The 22500-nt window shown below is 40.7% G+C and overlaps 2 protein-coding genes across 2 annotated transcripts in view; both read left to right on the forward strand.

The window, feature by feature from the left end:
• Nucleotides 1–17744, forward strand: part of LOC123510927 (rabankyrin-5-like) — a 41675-nt gene extending 23931 nt beyond the window's left edge. The window contains exons 7-21 of the mRNA XM_045266426.1: nucleotides 4759–4924; nucleotides 5885–6083; nucleotides 6463–6658; nucleotides 7278–7457; nucleotides 7795–7993; nucleotides 8152–8404; nucleotides 9064–9234; nucleotides 10601–10674; nucleotides 10987–11183; nucleotides 11520–11720; nucleotides 12530–12684; nucleotides 13179–13374; nucleotides 13883–14078; nucleotides 14289–14401; nucleotides 14924–17744. Coding sequence (XP_045122361.1) covers nucleotides 4759–4924; nucleotides 5885–6083; nucleotides 6463–6658; nucleotides 7278–7457; nucleotides 7795–7993; nucleotides 8152–8404; nucleotides 9064–9234; nucleotides 10601–10674; nucleotides 10987–11183; nucleotides 11520–11720; nucleotides 12530–12684; nucleotides 13179–13374; nucleotides 13883–14078; nucleotides 14289–14401; nucleotides 14924–15190 — 2763 coding nt within the window. The 3' untranslated portion in view covers nucleotides 15191–17744. The remainder of the gene's footprint in view (nucleotides 1–4758; nucleotides 4925–5884; nucleotides 6084–6462; nucleotides 6659–7277; nucleotides 7458–7794; nucleotides 7994–8151; nucleotides 8405–9063; nucleotides 9235–10600; nucleotides 10675–10986; nucleotides 11184–11519; nucleotides 11721–12529; nucleotides 12685–13178; nucleotides 13375–13882; nucleotides 14079–14288; nucleotides 14402–14923) is intronic.
• Nucleotides 17745–21674: 3930 nt separating this feature from the next.
• LOC123510879 overlaps nucleotides 21675–22500 on the forward strand; it is a 26996-nt gene continuing 26170 nt past the window's right edge. The window contains exon 1 of the mRNA XM_045266332.1: nucleotides 21675–21879. Within this exon, the coding sequence (XP_045122267.1) occupies nucleotides 21802–21879 (78 nt within the window). The 5' untranslated portion in view covers nucleotides 21675–21801. The remainder of the gene's footprint in view (nucleotides 21880–22500) is intronic.

Genomic DNA, 22500 nt, shown 5'->3' on the forward strand with positions numbered 1-22500 from the left:
TGCCAATTTAAATATCTAGCATTTATCATTTCTATCTACATAAAGCAAATCACACAGCTCTTTCATAAATATTTTTGTAAAAAATAAAAATAAATATATAAATAAAAGACACACGGCCGTCTTCATAATATATTGTGGTTCCCTTTTAAAACTGATGGGAAATACCTAAATTATAGCAAACTAACATGAAAAAAATAATTCGTAATGGTATGAATTGAGTGGTATGCAGCAGCAGCAGCAGTAGTAGTAGTAGAAATGCAATGGTAAAATGCCGGCCAACTGCAGTGTTACTGCACCGCCAGACGCCAGTCCGCCACCCGTCCCGGCCACCGATCCGCCGAGTGGTGCCGACACATTATTCATTCTTAGCGGTAGGAAGCAGCAGAGTCCCGGCACAGAGGCTAGACGGTACAAGCGTCAAGCGGTACCGGAAATGATGCCGGCACATTCAGTCATACCAGTACAGACGCGTCTCGCCGAGCTACCGAGACCGCACATACGCGCCAGGGCAGCCAGTCGGTACCGAGCGGTACCGAGAGTGAGAATGACTCAATGTTACCGTCTTACCCATCACCGCTCGCCTTGAGCCACCTCCACGCTGTATACAATTTGCTCAGTACCGTTTCGGCTATTTACCGGTACAGTACCGTTAAGGCTGGTACCGGAACTTGCCCACCAGTCCGTGAGCCGCGCTGCACTTGGCAGGACAAGGCGCTGGCCGTGAGGGACAGTGAGTGGTGGAGATGAAGATACCGATAATAGTGATATCTATAGTAGCGAAGAGAATATTGTGTGTGTAGCCTCTCAGTAATCAGAGGTTAACTATTTAAACATGGTTGAGGACACAAAGTGGACAGTGGAGTGTGAGTGCCTGCTAGTGACACGGACAGCCGCCGCCGAGCAGTCTTTGGCTAACGTAAGTAATATATTGGTGTAACTCATCATTTCACGGTGGTGCCATGTCATAACCTAACGTTGGTAACCTCCAGGACAACATATCAGTGAACTAACACCTGCACATACTTATCAAAACCAAATAATTCAATCTTGAAAACGTAAACAAACCGATCCCCTGACCCGCCGCCTCTCTCTCAGCCATTATCTGCCTCATCTCTCACTCATTACAGGCCAGACAGGTCACAAAGTGGAGCCATAGGCCTAATCTTTCATGTCAGTTGTTGAGATATATCCGCAATGACCTGATTTGTGTGCTATGGAGGCTCAGTGAGAAAAAGCGGCCTACCCATGACGTCACGAGCACCAGGCTGTGACGTCATCACCAGCTCCCGCCCAAAATGCCGGTCCCAGATGCTCGACTTCCACTATTATTTATATTTGTCTCAGTTCATTTATTTCGAGTCACAAGTGCCTTTTAAGGGTTTCTAATGATAGTTCGCAGTGTTTTACGTGTCTTCCATGCTTGAGTTGAGTGAAGTACGGTGATGTAGAGGGTGTTTATGACTTGAATGGGAGGGCCAAAATACGCTAAAATTTTTACCTCCGCTATCTGTGATTTTTTATTTGAGGTTGTAGCGAAGTGTTTGTGTTTTCAAAAGATGGTTTATCATGAGAAAAGTGTGCAAGGCTCCTGAGAAGTTAAAGATGTGGACTTTAAGAATGATATGTAGTCCTGTTAATATTGTAAACAACGTCATTTTTAAATATTATTTTTTCTAATAGGGCGAGTTGCCAGGTTTTGATATATCGAAATGATAGTCATAATTTTTGAAAAACGTTATCGATTCAGTTGAATGAAATTGGTGGGCTTTGAAATTGTGTTTAAGCAAGTCGAAGTTCTAATACTTTATTTAGTATATTTTTGAGCTATTTTATTATTCCTTTTCTCGGCAATGTTTTTGTATTTTAGAAGTTAGTTTCGATTGATAACGAGTCAGAATTTTTATAACATTCGTGTCCAGCTGCCTTTTTGGGAATCCTCATTTTCAAAATGATTTGCGTAACGAATATATGTGACGTCATCAAGGAGGCCGACCCCCACCCCGGCTGGACCCAGGCCGATACCTGGCTCCAGGCCCGAGGGTGTGGGGTTGTGTGTGTGTGTGTGTGTGTGTGTGTGTGTGTGTGTGTGTGTGTGTGTGTGTGTGTGTGTGTGTGTGTGCCTTATCTTTCGTTATGAGGGAGCCCACCAGCTGGAACCACTGACACCCAGCTCCCAGCTGGAGGGTGCTGGAGGGGAAGGTGTGTGTGTGTGTGTGTGTGTGTGTGTGTGTGTGTGTGTGTGATTTCATGTACTTAGCGTGTGTGTGTGTGTGTGTGTGTGTGTGTGTGTGTGTGTGTGTGTGTGTGTGTGTGTGTGTGTATAATTCACTATGGTCGCCCGGTAGTCACCCAGCCAGCCTTCCCCATTACGGAGCAAGCTCAGAGCTCATAGAGCGATCTTCTGAGACTGTGTGTGTGTGTGTGTGTGTGTGATTCACTATGGTCGCCCGGTAGTCACCCAGCCAGCCTTCCCCATTACGGAACAAGCTCAGAGCACATAGACAGATCTTCGGATAGAACTCAGACTGTGTGTGTGTGTGTGTGTGTGTGTGTGTGTGTGTCGTTATTTCACCGTTCTGTATACGTTTCATCTCTGGCGTCCCTCTTTATTATCCTAGTCTGTCAACACAAACTGCAAGTAATAGCGTATAGCGAAATGTGTCCTATTCTTAGCGCTTATTGAGCAAGGGGAAGCTATGATATGTAGGAAACACAAAGCCCGAAGCAAAGCAAATTAAGGTGCCTCTATCGCCCCGCCTCGCCCCGCCGTGTTAACCCCTGCAGTAACATGACGTGTTTTCATATTTATTCTGGCTATTACTCAATGATTTTATACAGCTTCACAAACTTATGTGGGGATTAAAATAGTGAAAACTGGCCATTAATCTCTGACACCGTAGACCCTTCTTATTGTAAGCAAAATCAATGTTACCGTCTTACCCATCACCGCTCGCCTTGAGCCACCTCCACGCTGTATACAATTTGCTCAGTACCGTTTCGGCTATTTACGGGTACGGAAGATTTTTACCGGTACAGTACCGTTCAGGCTGGTACCGAAACTTGCCCACCACTAGCCTGATGCCAACCACGTGGAGGAGGAGGAGGGGAAGGTGGTGGTAGTGGTGGCGGCGGTCGTGGTGATAGTGGAAGATGAAAAAAACGTACGAATGATGGTGGAGGAGGGAATGATTGAAGGAGAAGGACGGACGAAAAATGTTGAAATGTTGGAAGGGAAGGAAGAGAGATGAAAGAAAATGCGGGAATGATAAGAAGGAAAAGGAGAGAAGAGAGGAAGGAATGTCTTTGAAGGAGGAGGAGCAAGAGAGGAAGGAATGAAGGAGAGAGGAGATAGTGACGAATAGGAAAAGGAGAAGGAAAGTGTACATAATAGGGAATGACAAAGAAGGAAAGGAAGGAGGGAGAAGAAGAGGAAGTAAAAAAAGGAATAAAGGAAGAGAAAGGAGTAAAGGAAATATGAGATGCAGTGATAGATATAAGAAAAGGAAAAAAGATGAGAGAGAGAGAGAGAGAGAGAGAGAGAGAGAGAGAGAGAAATGATAAGCCTTAATATTTCCTAAACAAACAAGACTTTCATCTCATCACAAAAATTCACCTTTGGATAAACCAGAGAGAGAGAGAGAGAGAGAGAGAGAGAGAGAGAGCTATGAGGAGTCAGGCTGTTTATATTTACTTCCTAGGATCAGTTTTAGACATGTGTGTTTATGCTTCTACTTTCCTCCCCTCCATTACTCCACTTCTCCACTTCTCCCCTTACTTACCACCTCCTCCTTCCCACAAACTCATATTACACTTAACCTCCTACTTCCTCAATTACACTGACTCATTTGCTCCCTCTTAGTTCTCAGTTCATCTTTCTTAAACCGAGTAATTCTTGACTTCATCTCTCAACCTTGATTAAGTTTTAAAATTCAAGTAAAGTTGCAAGAAACACCACTGACTGATTCTGTATGTGTGTGTGTGTGTGTGTGTGTGTGTGTGTGTGTGTGTGTGTGTGTGTGTGTGTTTTGAATAATGTTGGTGTTGTCCTCTTCTTTTTATTTTCTTACCAGTTGTGTTTGTTAGAGAGAGAGAGAGAGAGAGACCTAATCATTTTGACCTCAACCACTAAGTAACCACACAATGAATGAAACTAGTCACCCATTTACACACCTGTCATTACCTGAAGGGCTTAACTGTACACACACACACACACACACACACACACACACACACACACACACACACACACACACACACACACACACACACACACACACACACACACCACTTGCCTCCTTACCTGACAAACTGCTTTTATTTAATTAGGTTTTGTGGTGCCTGTGCACTTTACATCAGATTCTAGTGTATGTGTCAACCTGTTTTATAATGAGCAGGTTAAGAGTGTATATGTGTGTACAGATTTATGGTGCTTTGTCTTGGCCACTCTGTATAAGATTGCTGGCTTGGTATATACATCCATATTAAAAAGCAGCTTTCCCTCTCACTCTGACAGTTTTCCGAGGCCACAGAGACAACTAGCTGGATTTTCAAGACATTTTTGCCTTTAAATAAACTAGAAATCTTGTCAATTTATCACCAGAACTGTAGTACTCTTAAAAAGACAAGAATATTTAACTGGAGCCTTTGGAAAACAGTGATGGTGAGAAAGTGTTTCAGAATATGAGCCAGATAGACATTACTTTCATTAACTCTCCTTCTTCTCCCTACACTCCCTAACTCCCTGTCTTCTCCTCACAGCTGCCGGCAGTGCTGGACGAGGCAGACAGTTCAGGAGACATGGCACTGGACTTGGCACTGATGGGGAGGCAGCACAGCATTGCCGACACTCTCCTGAAGCATGGAGCCTCAGTCACCACCACAGATCCTACTGGTGCCTCACTCCTCCATCGGGCTGTGAGAAGGGGTGGGTGTTGTGTTGTGGTGATGTGTGGGTGTGTGATGGTGTGATGTGTGTTGGTGTGGTGGTCCTGTGTTCTGTGAGTGTGTGGGTGTTGTCTGGTGGTGTGGTGTCCGTTTTCTGTGGTTGTGTGGTGGTGTGGTATTGTGGTGGTCCTGTGTTCTGTGGGTGTATGATGGTGTGATATGCCAAGAATCTATCATTTTTCAGGTTTTTAAGGATATTGTCAGGTAATACAAGGAATTTATATCAGTAGGTGTAAAGACAATAGATTACTTGACTTCTGAATGGTTAGAAAATAAGAATAAACTTCACAGATTAAGAGGAAACACAAAGCAGTATAGGAGTAAAGGATGTTACTTGACTCCCAGATGATTCAAAACCGGTACAGACTTAGATAGAACCAGCCTACCAGCAAAGGCCACTGACATAATTGATACACATCAACAGATGACAAGTACAGTACCTCCTTCTTAACAAGTCACAGGTGTTTGAAAACCTTAAACCTACCAAATGTAAACACTAATAAATTTGGTACTCATACATTAAGAGGGATGAGAATAAAGTCTTTTTAGATAAGTCACAGGTGTTTGAAAGATTAAAATGAGCCTACCAATAAAAGAAACATTAGTAAACATGCCACTGCTACAACGGATAGATACGCAGTCTTCCTTTTAACCCCTTCAGTACCATGATGCAATTCCATGTTCATTCTGGTTACTATTTGGCAATTTTATACAGCTTCAGAAACTCATGTGGGGGATTAAAATAGTGGAGACCAGAGCCATTAACCTTCTGACCTCCAAAGACCCTTGCTAATGTCAATAAAATGATCTAATTGTACACAAATCTCAAGGTAAAAATGTGTCTCAGTATTGAAGGGGTTAATGAATCACAGGTATTTGAAATCTTAAAACAAACCTATTAATAAAAAAAAAAACACTTCTGAATTTGCTGCTCCTACAGGAGATGAGTACGCAGCTTCCTTCTTGATGAGTCACGGATGCTCAGTGAACGTTGCCACACCGAGAGATGGCTCCACCCCACTGCACACCCTCGCCAGCCAAGAGTACGAAGACCCACAGGTGCGGCAGGACATGGTCAGGGTGGCTCAGATGATGATTGAGAAGGGTGCTGATCCAAACATCCAGGACAAGAACATGAAGTGAGTTGAATGCATTGTGTTGAGGCAGAGAGTGTAAGGAATGCTTTGAGGAGTGTGAGTTGTGTTCTGAATTATGGAGAGTCTTGTCTGGAGTTTGAGTATGTGAGGAATGCTTTGAGGTGTGTGCAAAGTGAGTGAATGATTGAATACACTGTTTGGAGTTTAAATATTTGAGGAATGCTGTGAAGAATGTGAAAAGTGAGTAAAAAAATGCTGTGAGTGAATAATTGAGAGCCTTATGTGGAGCTTGATTATGTGATGAGTGCTTTGAAGAATATGTGAATTGAGTGAATGATTGATAGATTCACATACACATTTTCTCACTGATCAATCTGCAAATTTCTTATGTTCCCGTTCTTATTCCCTACATCTCCTGCAGAACTGTGATGCATCTGGTGGTGGAGGGCAACAGGGAGGAGATCTTCAGAGTCCTCATTGAGCACGACAACCTTCGCCTTGAGCTGCAGGACAAGACTGGCTTCCCTCCGCTGTGGCACGCTCTTGCCTCCAGCACAGACTTCAGCGACAACTCCTACGCCTCAATGCTCATCAAGAAGGGAGCCTCATCTGATGCCGTGAGTGCCCTTAGCTCCTCTCATCCCTGCTCTAACTCTCTCTCTACAGTGTCGTTTATTGATTCATCCCTGTTTCACTGTTCTTCAAATAGACCACTGGACCTTTCTTATAGCCAGGTGTTTGATTGATGATAGACTTGTTTATGTCATCATTGTCTTTTTCTCTTCTCAACATGCAACTAAAGATCAGTGGAGACTCTTTTAGGAAGAGAAATATGAAGGTATGATTAGAGACCACTGTTGGTTGCTAAAAATGCATTGGGAAGCAGATGTTTTTATAGATTGTTTCACTTATTGCTCATCTGTTTGGATGTTATGCACAAAGGGATTTTCATTTTTACTTTAAGATTAAGATGCTTTATATATTTTTGTGTCCTTGGATTAGTGTGTATCAGTATGAAGATGCTCAAAGCTTTGTTGTGCATTTTGTATTTGTATTGGTAGTGGCAGTCTGTTTTGTAGCTCTTGGATGTTTTCCTTGTCGTGTGATGAGTTAAAGGAAAGATTCTGTGCATTTGACAACCTCACAATTGCTCATATGGAAAAACAAAAAAGATACAGACCTTTATTACCATTTTCTTTTGAGGTCAAACTTCAAACAATTTCACTTCTCCTTCAGGTGATTAGGTCCAGTGGAGAGTCCCTGCTGCACCTGCTGGCAAGGGAAGGTCTGGAGGAGGCCGGGTTGTTCCTCACCACTCAGGGGGTCAACTGCAATGTGGTGAATGCTGATGGTGAGACACCCCTCCATGTGTCCTGCACTGTGGGTCTGCCCTCCCTCACCACCGCCCTGCTGCAGGTGAGGTGTTGTGTGTTAAACTTGCTGCCTAGGGTATCGGTCCAGGAAGTGTGGATGTGGTGGAGGTTTGAGTGCTGGTGCTGGTGCTGGTGCTGGTGCTGGATGGTGTTTATTAATATACGTCAAGCATAAAACCGTAATTTTTTATCATCCTTCCCTGGGAGCTTATGGAAATGAAAAGAACAAGTCAACATGATAACTCTATTCCTAATGTCACTGTCTTTATGATTATATTAGTGTAAACAGTGCTTCTTTTATAAGAATTAGAATATATGTTATGCATTTCAAAATTTTCAGAAGCAAGGTTAGTAAAAATGATCAACTTTCTCTTCCACAGATGGGAGCCAATCCAAACTTCCAGACCTACTCCAGCACACCCACAAAGGACAAGCCAGCCAACAACGACCCCTTTGCTGAGGACACCAGTAATGACACCACCTCCCCACACACCATCGACACCTTTCGAGAGACGGCCTTGCACCGCGCCATCAGGAACAAGAATGAGGCAGACATCCGGGCAATACTGGACCACAAGGGTGAGGCTGCAGTGTGTTGCTGGTGCTGGTGTCCTCAGGGGAAGGTGTTGGTGGTTCACTGTGACCTGGTGATGCAGAATAAATGGAGAAAATATAAGATTGCTTGGCAGTATAAATAGTTTTTCCTCACACATGAAAGGTTGTTCATAAACTTTCAGAATACTGTGAGGGCAACAAGGCTGACCTGCTGCTGACCCCTGACTTGAACCTGCGTGACTCTGACGATTTAACCCCGTTGGGCGTGGCCTTGGGGACGGGTCAGATCACGGTAGCCAAGCATCTTCTGGAGGCTGGGGCAGACATCAACACCACCAACGTGCAGGGCTGCAGCCTCCTCCACCTGGCCATCCAAGTCAAGAATCCTGAAGTGGCCACCTTCCTCATCAACAATGGAGCAGAGACCAACTTAAGGCAGGTGTTTAGCAGTACTATTATGTTTCCCTCAGCCACAGACCAACTTAAAGCAGGTGTTTAGAGCAGTACTATTGTGTTTCCCTCAGCCACAGACCAACTTGAGGCAAGTGTTTAAAGCAGTACTGTTGTGTTGGAAATGTGCCATATTCTTTTCTCCTATAACTGCTTGGTCAGCTTCTTTTTGTACATGAGAAGAAAGATAGTTTGAAGCTTATCCTTTTTGTACTACTATTCATTCATTCATTCTCTCACTCATCACACACACTATGCACCAGTTTGTTCTTTCATTCATAAATTTTCTCTCTTTTTCTCTCTTTCATACTCAGTTGGTTATATTTAAGTTGTGCCTGAAAATTTTTGGCTTTAAAAGGACTACTCACATTTCCTGGTCATTATTATTACTGTTGTTTGTAATTTTTGTTAATGACTGTAAGTTGATGTTCCAGTACTCTTTAAAACCTTCCTCCACACTCACCATCGACCTGTATAAGATAAAAGCATAAGTGAGATTAGTTTTGAGTATCAGACAAACAAACCTTCATATACACTCACCAAAGACTCAACTTTGTATAAAGTAAAAAGTTTAGATGAGATTAGTTATGAGTATCAGACATTATAGCTTCCCTCCTTATTAAAGACTCCTGCTGCATCCCCAGGACTCGAGAAGGCCTCTCCCCGCTGGACCTATGCATCAGCGAAGGGTTTGGAGAGGTGGTGGGGCTGCTCTGCACTCACAACGCTGACATCAATGCCCACCCTGGCTCTGACCCGCCCCTCTGGAAGGCTCTCAGCTCCAACCAAGAGGACATTGCTTCCATTCTAGTCCAGTGAGTAATCGTTGTCTTTCCTTTCCCTCTTTGTTGTCAGTGCTGTGATTTGTTTTGATTCTTTACTTATTCATTATATATATATATATTTTTTTTTTTTTAATGTACAGGTAGATTGAAAAATGTTGATTGTGTTGAGGTAAAGTTACAGTGTTGTTTTTTCACCCTCCCTTTTCTTTTCTCTCTTTCTTTTTTTTCCTTGATGTTTACTCTACTTTTTTGGTGTTGTTATATTTATTTTTCTGATGTACAGGTAGATTGAGAATGTTGGTTGTGTTGAAGTAAAGTAACAAAGGTTTCCTCATCCCATTATCTTCTATGTTATACGTTGAGAAGAGAGCATATTTACACCTCACTATTTTGTCTTGTTTTTGTTAATGTACACAGGTAGATGAAAGACAATGACTGTATAAAGTTTTAAGTTTTTTCACATTCCTTCCCTTTTCTTTTCTCTCAGCATTTCCCTCCATCTCTAAGTGCAGGAAAAGAGAAATATATTTTGTCGAGTTTGTTTACTTTCTTCTTTGTTATGAAATTTCCATGCACACATTCCTGCAAGATGCATGATGTCTTCTAACTGTTTCTTGCCGGCATGTCACTGAAGAAAGAGGTGGGTGGGGAGAGAGCCCATTTCTGTTTCTATCCTGTTCCCCCACACATAACTAGAAACCCTCATTATGTAGCAGTATGTCTCCTGCTATCTGTTCTAATTTGTTCTGCTATGTGACAGATTTTGGTCCGTGTTCTGAAACGCTTTGCCCTCTCACCATCACTGCTTTCAAAGGGCTCCAGTTGAATATACTCATTTTTATGAGTATTTTTTTTATTTTGATGATAAATTGGCAAGATTTCTAGTTTATTAAAAGGAGAAAACTGTCCTGAAAACACGGCTAATTCTCTGTGGCCTTGGAAAATTGTCGTAGTGAAAGGGAAAGGCATTTCTGAATACAGGTTTTTGTCATCTCAGTGTATCTGCAGAAGTACAACCCATACCTACCACATTGGACCATTCTTAGTATTGACAGGAATGCTCGTAATGAGTAAAGTGTAGATACTGATCATTAAAAACCACATAAATACAGTATTATTGCAAGATTTCACTTAGTTCATTGTGTATTTACCTTGTACCTTGTTGTAATGTGTAAGGCTTCAGCAAGGTTTGTGTGGTCTTTTCTCTATGCATATATATTCATTAACTCCTTTATCTCATCCATACTTTTTTGGCTTTATCATTTTGTCTTTTCAGTCCATACCGTGACTATAATATCAATGGGAAGCTGTATTTCCTGTGTGTGTGTGTGTTTGTGTGTTTGTGTAATGTAAGTCAGAGTACACACATACATGCATGCCTATCTGTGTATTTCAGGCACCACGTGGACACTGACAATTGGGATGATGGTCCTGAGGATTGCCAGCAGACACTACTTCACAGGGCCATTGGTGAGCTGAGAGAGAGAGAGAGAGATAGCAAATTTTTCGTAACATATGTAGTAGAGTCTATATTTTACCCTTGTGACATATCGCTCCACCCATATTAATTTTTTTTTGTATTCCTCACACTTCCTGTACATTAGCTGCTTTCTTTTTTACTTTCTTTAACTTTTTGGAGCCTTTTCTTTATTTCATCTTTTTTCCCCCCCATCTATTGTCTTTTATTTATTGATGTATTGATTCACTCACATATCCAAGAACAGCACTCATTCAAGACACATTCTCACAGTTTTCTCAGAGTACCTTCACCAACACCCACAGATGAGAATTGCGAGGAGATAGCAGTGTTCCTCATCCGGAGTGGCTGTGATGTGAATGCTGTGAGGAGGCCAGGACCAGGAGGTTCAGGAGGGGAGGAGGCAAAGGACCTGATGACACCCCTCCACCTGTGCTGCTCCTGGGGCCTGGAGGACACTGTGCAGGCTCTCATTGAACACGGGGCTAAAGTTAATGCTAAGGTGAGGAACTGTCGAGGTGTTTCTGGGATTACTTTGTTGCTCATGTCTTTGTTTGTGGTTGTTTGCAGTGTTACTTTAAGTTTTTCTTGTTATTTCATGTTTTTTTGTGTTTTGATATGTTTATCTCTTATCTATTGAACACACATACATACACTTCCACACAGCTTCAATATCCTTCCTTTTTTAACACCCAGGATGCCGAGAATAAGACACCTTTACACCACGCCATAGAAAACACCATCTATGTACACTACCTATGGAGCACACACACATACACACATATGTACATACACTTCCACACAGCTTCAATATCCTTCCTTTTTTTTTATCACCCAGGATGCCGAGAACAAAACACCTTTACACCACGCCATAGAAAATGCCCACACCAACATCATCTCCCTGCTGCTCTCCCACCCTGCCCTGGACCTCACCATCAGGGACAAGGCTGGAGTAACGCCCTTCGCTGCAGCCATGCTGAGAAAGAACAACAAGGCAGCCAAGGCCATCCTCAACAGGGAATCAAAGGCTGCTGAACAGGTGAATGTTATTATTGTTGTTATTGTGTATGTGGTGTTGATTGTATGCTAGTTTTCAGATTGGTACTTGTGCTTCTTGGTGTCTTAGTGTCTCCTGTAGAGGGAAATAAGGGTGTTAGATGAGATAATGGTGGTAATGATGTTATGTACACTATGGATTGTTTTTAGTTTTGAAGTTAGGATTACGGTAATTTTGTCCCTTGCCTTTGTTTATAAATGCATGATTGTTATGTATGAGTTGATGTCAAAAATAAAGGCGTGAAAGTGTCTTAAAATGAAGATAGAAAAGGGTGAACAAGTTTTTAACCATGAATGTAATCTGGTAAAACTTCACAAACATATTAACCCCTTCAGTACCAGGACACGTTTTCATATTCCTTCTGGTTATTATTTGGTGATTTTTTTACAGGTTCAGAAACTCATGTGGGGGATTGAAATAGTGAAGACTGTGGCCATTTATCTTCTGATCTCCATAGACCCTTCCTAATCTCAATTAAATTGTCTAATCACACCCAAAATTCATGATAAAAATGCATTCCAGTACTGAAGGTGTTTAAATGAGGATAGATAGAAAAAGGTGGACAATTTTTTTACCATGAATATAATCAGGCAAATCTTCAGAAATGTAATATAATGAGGATAGATGGAAAGAGGTGGACAGCTTTTTAACCATGAATATAATCTAGAAAAATTAAAGGTCTGAAAGTGTGTTCATGAGGATAGGCAATGGTGAAAAATAATCCAGAATATAATCAGGAAAAAAATTAACAAACTAGACAATCTTATCGGGTGTTGCTTTCCATGATGCAGTACGACCACAAGGGGCACAACTTCCTACACCTGGCCATCCAGAAGAAGGACATGGAGAGCCTTCTGTTCCTCCTCAGCATCAATGTGGACATGCACACTCGCACTCAGGACCAGCACTCCCTCACTCCACTCCACCTGGCCACTACACTCTCTGGGTACGCACACTCACATTCTCTCTCTCTCTCTCTCTCTCTCTCTCTCTCTCTCTCTCTCTCTCTCTCTCTCTCTCTCTCTCTCTCTCTCTCTCTCTCTCTCTCTCTCTCTCTCTCTCTCTCTCTCTCTCTCTCTCTCTCTCTCTCTCTCTCTCTCTCTCTCTCTCTCTCTCTCTCTTCTGTTTTCTACCATATTAATAACACTGATGCTGCTTTGTCTAATTTACCATCTTTTTGTATTTGCATGTTATAAATCCCATTCATATGAAAGACTGGTGGCATTGTAATATATTCCTATCTTGATGACAAATGAAGCCATGGTTCTTATTACACAGACATACCATTCTGTTGAGCTTATTTATTTTACCTTTACAACTACATCCATGGTTATTTTCTGATACTTATTGTTTTAATCTAATATTACACTTCTTTACGGCATTCATCAGGACTTCATGCCATTACTTTCTCGTTGCATCATTCACTACCATCATTTCCAGGTCAGAGATGATTGTCCGTAACCTTCTGCTGGCGGGGCACGGAGCCATCAAGGAGCTCACGCCACAGAAACAGACAGTGCTCCACCTGGCAGCAGCTCATGACCAGCCCCAGCTTGCCTCCATCTACCTGGATAATGGTGTGGAGGTGGATGCTGTGGATGACAACCTGAATAATGCCCTCCATGTTGCTGTCAAGGTATGCTGGTGTTTGTCTCAATGCAGTTCAGGGTTATTGATATTGTATTTAAGATGTGTTTATTAATCTCTCTCTAGGTGGCTCAGACAAAGCAGCAGTGTCTCTGTTATTCTTCTCTTTTGCTTCTTTATGATGTTCTGAAATGGAAATGCAAGGTGGAATATCTTTTTTTTTTTTTATGGTTGTGTTTGTTTGTGTATGTTTTATCACCTGTTGTGGTTAATTTTCATAACCGACTAAATGTATCTTTCTTTTATGGTTGTGTTTGTGTATGTTTTCTCATCTGTTTTGGATACTTGTCATAACTGCGCTGTGCTTCATTTACATATAACATTGGTACAACAAGACTTTGGATAATGCACTGAGGAAAGTATTTGAATATGCACAAAAATGGAGTTTCATCCCCCTGGAAAACCATGAGAATAAAAACACATGAAATTAATACACTGAAAAACCTTGTGTTACTGAGACTCAAAGTTGTTACCAGTGTCATCATTGTGTCCTCCAGGAAGGCCACTTGGCAATGGTGAAGGTGCTGCTCACAGAGTCAAACATTAATGCTGGTGCTGTTAATCTGAGAGGCCAGAATCCACTGCATGTGCTGGCCAACTACCCGAAAGACAACGCTGCTGCCATCGCTGAGGTCTTCCTGGAGGCCATTCCTGACTACGACCTCAACAGTGTGGATGTGGAAGGCAACGCAGGTGAGGAGTGCTGGCTGGTGCAAGACTTGTTGATTAGTTATTTGTAGTGATTGAAAGTAAAGAAACAAGTAGAATACAAAATGATAGATCTTTAGTGTAGAATATATAAATAAATGTTAGTCAGGGTCAGGTATCATGTTCAGTTAGCAAATATATCAGCAGCCACTAGTTCCTCATTCTCACACAAGCCTTTGCCCCGCACCCTCTCAGCCTTGTTGCTGGCATACATGCGAGGTGCCAGCCAGCTATGTCGGGTGCTGGTGCGATCTGGGGCCTGCCTCGGCACTACTAATAAGCATGGAGTCAATATATTCAACTATCAGGTGAGCAAGTATACAGTGTTAGTTTCAAGTAGGAGACTGTTGTGTTTGAGTTGAAGTCTCCTCTTCTTCCTCTCCTTTCTCTTTTCTTTTCTTCAGTTCATTGAGGAAGTTTGTTGATGGAATGTGATGTGTGCCTTGGTTTAGAGGGTGGGTTGAATTGAATTCTCTTCCTCCTCTTTGTTCTCCCTGTGTATCATCTCCAATTCCAGTTGAATAAAGGCAAGGAAGTTTGAAACTGAATCATCAATAAGATAAGTAATTCAGAGGTGATAAAGCAGTGTGACACACAATCAGGGAACATCCATAACTTTTAAGACTCGGTGATTGAAAACAGACATTGAGAAGGACATGACAGCACACTCAGAGAACATCCACAACTTTTATTACTCATTAGATGGAAACAGACATCAAGGACACAACAGCACAAATTTCATTCAAAACCTATACAGCAAAACAGAAAATATTCAGGGAAACATACACTGAGGCAGCTGGGTGGTACTGACCCCTCACTGTGGCTTACAGGTGCCCACCAAGACCCTGCTGTTCCGCCTGCTGGATGTGTTGTCTGGTGAGCCGCCGTGGAGCGAGGGGGAGCTGTGCATGGAGTGTGGCACCAAGTTTGGCCTGGCAACACGGAAGCACCACTGTCGTCACTGTGGCAGGATACTGTGCAACCGGTGCTCGGATAAAGATGTTCCTATACTCAAGTTTTCTCTCAATAAGCCGGTGAGAGTGTGCCAGACCTGCTTCGACGTCCTCACGCTTGGAGCGGCGGCCAATTCCTACTAGTGTTTTTATTATGTCAGGGTGGTGCAGTTTTTTTCTTGCAGTTTTTCTATGCACGGGATGTCGCCTGTATATCTTTTGCCTTAGTGTCCAAACACTTGAGGCGTTTGCTGGTGGGCAGGGATTTTACTTTGTTCTTTTTTTTTCTCTTCTCTTTTTACAGTAAAGGTGTTGAGTTATTGCAACTTTTGTCTTTGTAGATGTTCACTAAAGGTCTGAATTTATCAACACAATGTACTCCAGGTTTTGAGAAGTTTTAGTTGGGCTATTTTATACATCTCTATGACTGGATCTGTAGTCTTGCATCATTGTATCATTTACACAGTTACTGGAAGTACAATACCTTAAGAAGATTCCTCAGTTTTTTATCCAGTTTTAAGCTGAGTGAATGGAACAGCCTGAGCCAAGAAGCAAGTAATCACCTGTGTTACAAGCTGTGATATATGTCTAAGATGAAGCCTTCTTCAAGCTAGGGATCAACCACTACAACAAACACCCTCCCAACACCAAGGGCGGCCGACTCTCGTGACAGCTCTGTACATAACCACCACCCTCAGCAGCGTGTTTTGTAGGTTTTGTAGCCGTGTCAATTCTCCCATGTGATTTATGAAGAGTTTTAAGAGTCAAGCATTGTGAAGAATTTTCTGATAAGGAGTAATTAGTTTTGCCTCCAGTTTGTTGTATAGTGCAAAGATTAGTAAAATGATGCATCACAGGTTTGCTTCCCATGAATTGTTCTTGTGTTAAGTGGTGTTAAGATGGTAACTGCAGTGAGAAATATAGTCACAGTTTTGTCTCTGGTTGACTGTTGACTTTTTGTTGTCTAGTGCAGGGAAGTAACTCATGTAGTGTCACAGATTTGCCTCCAGTGGACTCCTTGTGTTAGGTGATGTAGTGTAAAGATTGTAACTGGATTGAGGAGTATGAGTAGTAGTTGTGTAGGTTTGTGTTGTTTTGCCAGTCACTTTGAAACTTTAAGTCTTGTGGTATCAAATGCAGCAGTTGAAGAAAGAATTTAAAGTGACCCTGGAAAACAAGATAAACAGGGCTGGGCTTTATGAAGGTCACTGTCTCTATGTGGCTGTAAGGCTGTATCTTGTGCTTATACTGAAATATAGATAGGTACAAAATGATAGTTTAGTACAGGAGATATTTTTTTTCTTGTATGGGTGACATATCTCATTTTGTATTTCTTCCTGAGAGTTGAGTGAATAGAAAGTATTGCAGAATAGGACAGCAGAGTGTATTATTATTGATGAGGTAGTGTTGTCCATGAAGAATTGTGGTCTGAGTGTGATGAAAGCCTACAATGAGGTCAGAATTTGAAGTTTTCCAGCCAAGAATCTAAAGCCAGATCTTGAATATAGTGTTGGTGAGATGCAAGTATATTGGTGGAAGTGCTTGTCATGTTTGCAGGAAGAGTCAATGTTGACTGTTACCAGTGAAACTGCAGATCTGTGTCCATTGTTCAGTGCAGCAAGGCAGTGGTGTCTTGGTTGTACAGAAAGGTACATGGTTTTTTTTGCCACTGATGTTTGCACACTGCTGGAAAATTACTTAGAAGGATTTTGTGTGACTTGGAAAGTTTTAGTGTTGCTCTGTGTCCATTTTGTAGCAATGGAAGGCTGTCACCAGCCACTCTAAATAGACATGCTATATATATTTGTATTAAAAAATGATGTGTTTTGAGTGTAATCAAGCTGCCTTGAACCACAGCTTCCACTTGCCTTGCATAGCAGTGTGAAGAAACAGAACAATGTTTGTTGTGAATAAGCAGTAATAAGAAGCACAAGTAATGTCATTCTGGTTCCAAACAAACCTACAAACATTTTGTGCATAGGTTAAATATTCCTCTTGGACACTGCATGGAAACACTGAGAAATTTATTTAGTGGCATGATAAATTTGTTATTCAAGTACAATGCCTTGCACATTAGGACTGTAGTGATCACGTCCTGGGATAATTTTGTGGATTGTGGTACACACCTCAGTTTATTACATAAAAAAGATAAAACTGAAATTAATGTTTGGAACCAGGCATGACATCGTAGTGTACCTCAGTGTAGAGTCACATTTGGTGTGTTGATGGTGAAGGAGGACCTGGGAGGTGTGGGTGAGCAAGCCAGGACGGCCGCCTGCGTGTGGGTCCGCCATTCAAGATTTACCAAAGAACATTATGCAGTATTGATAATGTTTTTAAACATTTGTGTAGAAATGCTGTTTTTCCTGTGTTGTTATTCTTCTGTATAATAGCTATACATATACATACATAGTTTATCAGTATAGATATTTTCATAACATAGTTTGGTACTGCATTGTGTACGTGTACCTTATAGTTATTCTATAAGACATTATATTTGCCATAATGTAAAAATATTTAGATAAGCAAAGTAATCAGATTTTTATATAAGTTTAAAGGTTAAGACATAAGTAAGAATGGTCAAGTCACATGAAGAGCAGCCACCACAGGTACTCTTGGCTTGGTTGGATTAAGTTACCTGTCTGCCTGTTTGCTTGTCACTGGGTAACCTAACCTAACATAAACCATCTCAAGTGTAGCTGGAATGTCTGTCAATCCACCTACTTGTCAATAAGTCAGTTTTCTCTCCTCTATCTATCTATACATCTGTCCATCAATGGGTAATATAATCAAACCTAACCCAACTATAAAGCTGGAGTATCTATCTCTTTTATATTTTATCTTTCTATACACATATCTATGTATTTATCTCTGTTTATGAGTAACCAAAACTATTCTAAGTGCATCTAGGGTGGCTGATGTTCATGAGACCCAAGATGTCTATAAATCATGTGGTGGTGATGTGCTGAAGGGGAAACCAGGTGGCAGTGAGGACCAAGGCTCCTTAGCAGGGAGTTAGGAGAGGAAGGAGAGCAGAGCAATGTGGGGTGGACCAGGACGGGGTTGTGGTTGTGGCAGGGCGTGGCTGAGGGTTCAAGTTGCAAATGCAGGAAGAGAAGAGATTAATCGGGATGGACCACACTCTCAAACATTTCAGCAGGTTATCAGGACTACTTCTAACCTGGTGTAGTGGAAGTCATTAGGGTTTTCAAGGATGTTTTCATGATCCCAATGAAATTAATTATGTAGTAGATGTTGTTAGGGTTTGGAAGGGTAGGTTCATGATTCCAGTGATAGTGAAATTTTTTTTTATAGTTATTGTGATTACATGTCAGTTTAACAGGCTAATGGAAGTCACTGGAGATACTCAAGGGCAGTTTCATTATTCCAATGATAGTTGAATTGTTTAGGGAAAATTTTTAGGAGTTTTCAATCAAAGGTGTTTTCCTGATTCCAGTGATAGTGTAGCAAAGGTTGTGCCATCAGTGAGAAAATACCTACAAGAACCTTACCACTTAGGTATTTGTATGGTATTTGAAAATGGTCCTTACGGAGTCCCAGACTGTAATATAGACTGAAATATGACTGATTGTCTCATGTCATGATAGGGCAAAAGTTTGTGGGATTGTGGAATGTGTTGTGAAGTGTGTGAAGACAAATCTGTCAGTCTTATCTCCAGAAAGGAAAGCTATAATGAGATATGCCCACAAGTGATAGAATAGATACAAGAGAAAAAGAAAAGTAACTCAGGAAACAGCTTAGTGAATACATAGTTGTTGGAACTGTCAGCCATTAGTTGTTGCCTACATTAACCTGGAAAGAAAATAATAAAAAGACAAAATAAATAGGAATCAAAAGTGAAGCAATAATTAATTTATATATATATATATATATATATATATATATATATATATATATATATATATATATATATATATATATATATATATATATATATATATATATATATATATATATATATATATATATATATATATATATATATATATATATATATATATATATATATATATATATATATATATATATATATATATATATATATATATATATATATATATATATATATATATATATATATATATATATATATATATATATATATATATATATATATATATATATATATATATATATATATATATATATATATATATATATATACATATATATACACACTGAAAAGTGAGGCAACGAATCTTAAATATATACATACTTTATATAAAATATTTAAACATAACTTTATAATGAAAACTGCAATACTATGCTAATGTGATAAAAATCATAAATATAGAAAAAAAAGGGTGATGCAGCATTGTTTAAAAAAGATAACATGATGAAACAAAAAGGAAACAATACAACATTTTGCCTCATCAGTAAACATGATTTATGCAAAACTCACAAATCGGCAACACTCACTGCCGCTAATGTGTACTATAATAATTATAGTACGTGAACTGAGGAGGCAAAGATTCCAGCATTCCAAGCCACTTGTGCTCACCTGTGCTTACCTGCTCAAGGGCTAATCATTTCATAGGTGTAGGTAGAGTTAGCATAGCATGTTATTTAATTTTATATATTAGGATGACCTGTGTGTGTGTGTGTGTGTGTGTGTGTGAGAGAGAGAGAGAGAGAGAGAAAGAGAGAAACTTGCAATGATTGTGTTATGAAGATGTTGAAATATTGATGTTTAGTTTACATTGTTCTTTAACCTCTAATTCCTCCTGCTCCTCCTCCTCTTCTTTCAGTACAAGGCAACATAAGTGAAAACACACGCCGAGTCTAATATTTTGTACACAGATTGAGATGCAGTTGTAATTTTTCTTTTTATCTATTTCTATTCATTTTTCTAGTTGTGATGTGCCTTGATACTGTCAGTAATGCGGTAACTTTTATCAGCGGTAACTTTTTTTTTCTCATTAGTTGTTGATTATTATTCTTATTGTTCTTCATCTTCTTCTTCTTCTTCTTCTTCTTCTTCTTATATTACTATTATTATTATTATTATTGTTGTAATATTTCCTTATTGATTCATTGTCGAGTCGTACTCAGCTTTCCTCCCTGCTTTTCATTTATCTATTTTTCTTTGCCTCGCTATTAATATTTCTCTGTGTTCACCTATTATTCAACCGTCTATTTATTCCCCCTTTTTATTCACATGTTTACTCATTACCACCTTTTTTTTTTTCTAGTTACGCCTCAACGAAGTATTTCATTTATTTCATTTATTTGTATTATTTCTTTATTTCCTCTGTGAAGCCCAACACGTAATATAAACACAACCATAACAGCCTTGGTGCCACATAGCCTGGCTAGGTGCTTGAAACCCATACAGTGAAACTCACAAATAACTTTTTTTTTTTATCTATTACTATTATTTTCTTCGTCCCATTCGCTATTGTTACTGAAAAAAAAATTATATATAAAAACATGAGCAACGGTAACCTCTGTTGTAATAAACTTCTGTACGTAACTTGCAACTACTTGTTTGAATTATTAACACCTCTTGGTATGGCTGATTGGAAGTGCGTTACCTGAGGCGTCTGTACAGGTAACCTACTGGTGGCCACGAGGGCAGGTGAGAGTGATGCTAATTAATGGGATCCGTGAGGTGTTTGTTGGGCGAGTGCGTGGGAGAGGAGTGTCAGCTTGATTTAGTGGCACTGTTTACCACGTGGATCCCTTTATTTATCTTCCTTATCTTCTGACGTAAGTAAGTAAGGAAAGGGCTGGGTTTTGGGAGAGGCAAGGCTATGGTGAGGCGAATGGGGAAGCTTTATTTACTCTCTTTCCCTTCCCAAACTAAATTAACAGATGTGAACGCATTAAGAAAAGCTTTGTCTATGTAGGTCAGAAGATTAATGGCCAGAATCTTTACTATTTTAATCCCGGCATAAGTTTCTGAAGCTGTATAGAAACGCCAAATAGTAACCAGAATAAATATGAAAACTTGTCATGGTACTGAAGGAGTTAAATAAATAACATACTTCATAAAAAGCAATAAGGCATAGAATACACAACACTATAGTTTAAGTAAATGAACAAGACACATTGTAAAGTAAATATTTTGAAAGGAAGCATATGGAAGCAGCATTAGTAAGATAGATGGCCACTATATATGTAAAACAAACAGTGACACGTGTTCTCTCGCTGAAGTGATGATTTCAACTCGCAGCTTCATCTCATCTCTTGCTTTACATTCGCTTCTGTAACGCCGCCTCACTCCTTGCCTTCTCCCAGGTCATGGCCACTCCCCCAACACGTCACCGGTGCCTCACATACATTTCCTTAATTCTAACCTTTATATCACCCACATGAAGGCAGCACGTGGGTGTGTGATGAGGGTCGTATTCTAAAAAATCATCACACCGCACCTCTGCTACTATCAAAAGACTCTACTAGAAATTATACGTATTTCTAAGGGTGTATTTAAGGTTGTGATGACAGATTAACATTAACGGTATTCTATTAACGGGGAAAGCAATCTTGAGAAGCCAGCTAATCATCTCCGTGGTCTTTGAAAATAGTCATTGTGAGAGAGGAGCAGAGAGGAGGATGGCGGCGTGTGGCATCTGATTCTGAAGTGAGTCGCGAGGCGGGATCTGTGGCTGGTGACTGGTCTTGCCTGCTGGTTAGTGGTTGTGGGGCAGTGCAGACAGGTGGGAGTTAACGCGGCTCTCTTTCGTCGATCTCTTCGTCACCGTTTACCTTGTGCGGGCGTTCCCCAAGGCAGGATGACCTTACTGAAGAGATGCTGTTGCTGCGGTGATCTGCGGAGCGGGTCCCTCACCATCGGAGTGATTTCCTTCCTGGTGAGTGCAGAAGTGTAGGTTCAGGTTAATGCAGGTCCTCTTACTCCTACTCGTGTTCCTCCTCCACCTTGACAGTCAGTCGGCGCTCCTTGCCGTGTTTAGAAGCAGCGCCTTCACCTTGACTCACTCAGGAAAGGTAGCATGGTGTTCGTCATCGACATTTATTTGCATTCCTTTGACCTGTTGCATTTTTTAAAGATTTGGAAGAGTGCGTAGCGTTTTCAATTTGCCTATCACCTGCTTAGCATAGTAAATGATGCAGGTATTCCTATTCATTGCTGTGCTTTCTGATGAGCTTGTACAGAATTGCCCGGGTCTTTTTATATTCAGTGCGTGAAAACTTTGCAGGAGGTAAGTGCGTCGCTTCGCTAACCTTGCCCGTGGCTGCTTGTGAACCCGAGGCATTTCTACTCAACATGAGAGCATTGTAATCAGACCAGTTCTTTAGCTTCCTGTTTTTTCTCTCATTATTTAGTTCTTGTCGTCTACATAGCTGTAAAGGCCGCTGATAGATGATAAAATAAATGTAAAATCCTCGAAATGAATAGATCTACACGATACAGTAGGAACCTATTGAGCAGCTGGAGGATGTTGCTTATAGAAACATATAGTAAAGTTTTA

This window comes from Portunus trituberculatus, chromosome 30 (genome assembly GCF_017591435.1).
Source record: "Portunus trituberculatus isolate SZX2019 chromosome 30, ASM1759143v1, whole genome shotgun sequence".
Classification (NCBI taxonomy): domain Eukaryota; kingdom Metazoa; phylum Arthropoda; class Malacostraca; order Decapoda; family Portunidae; genus Portunus; species Portunus trituberculatus.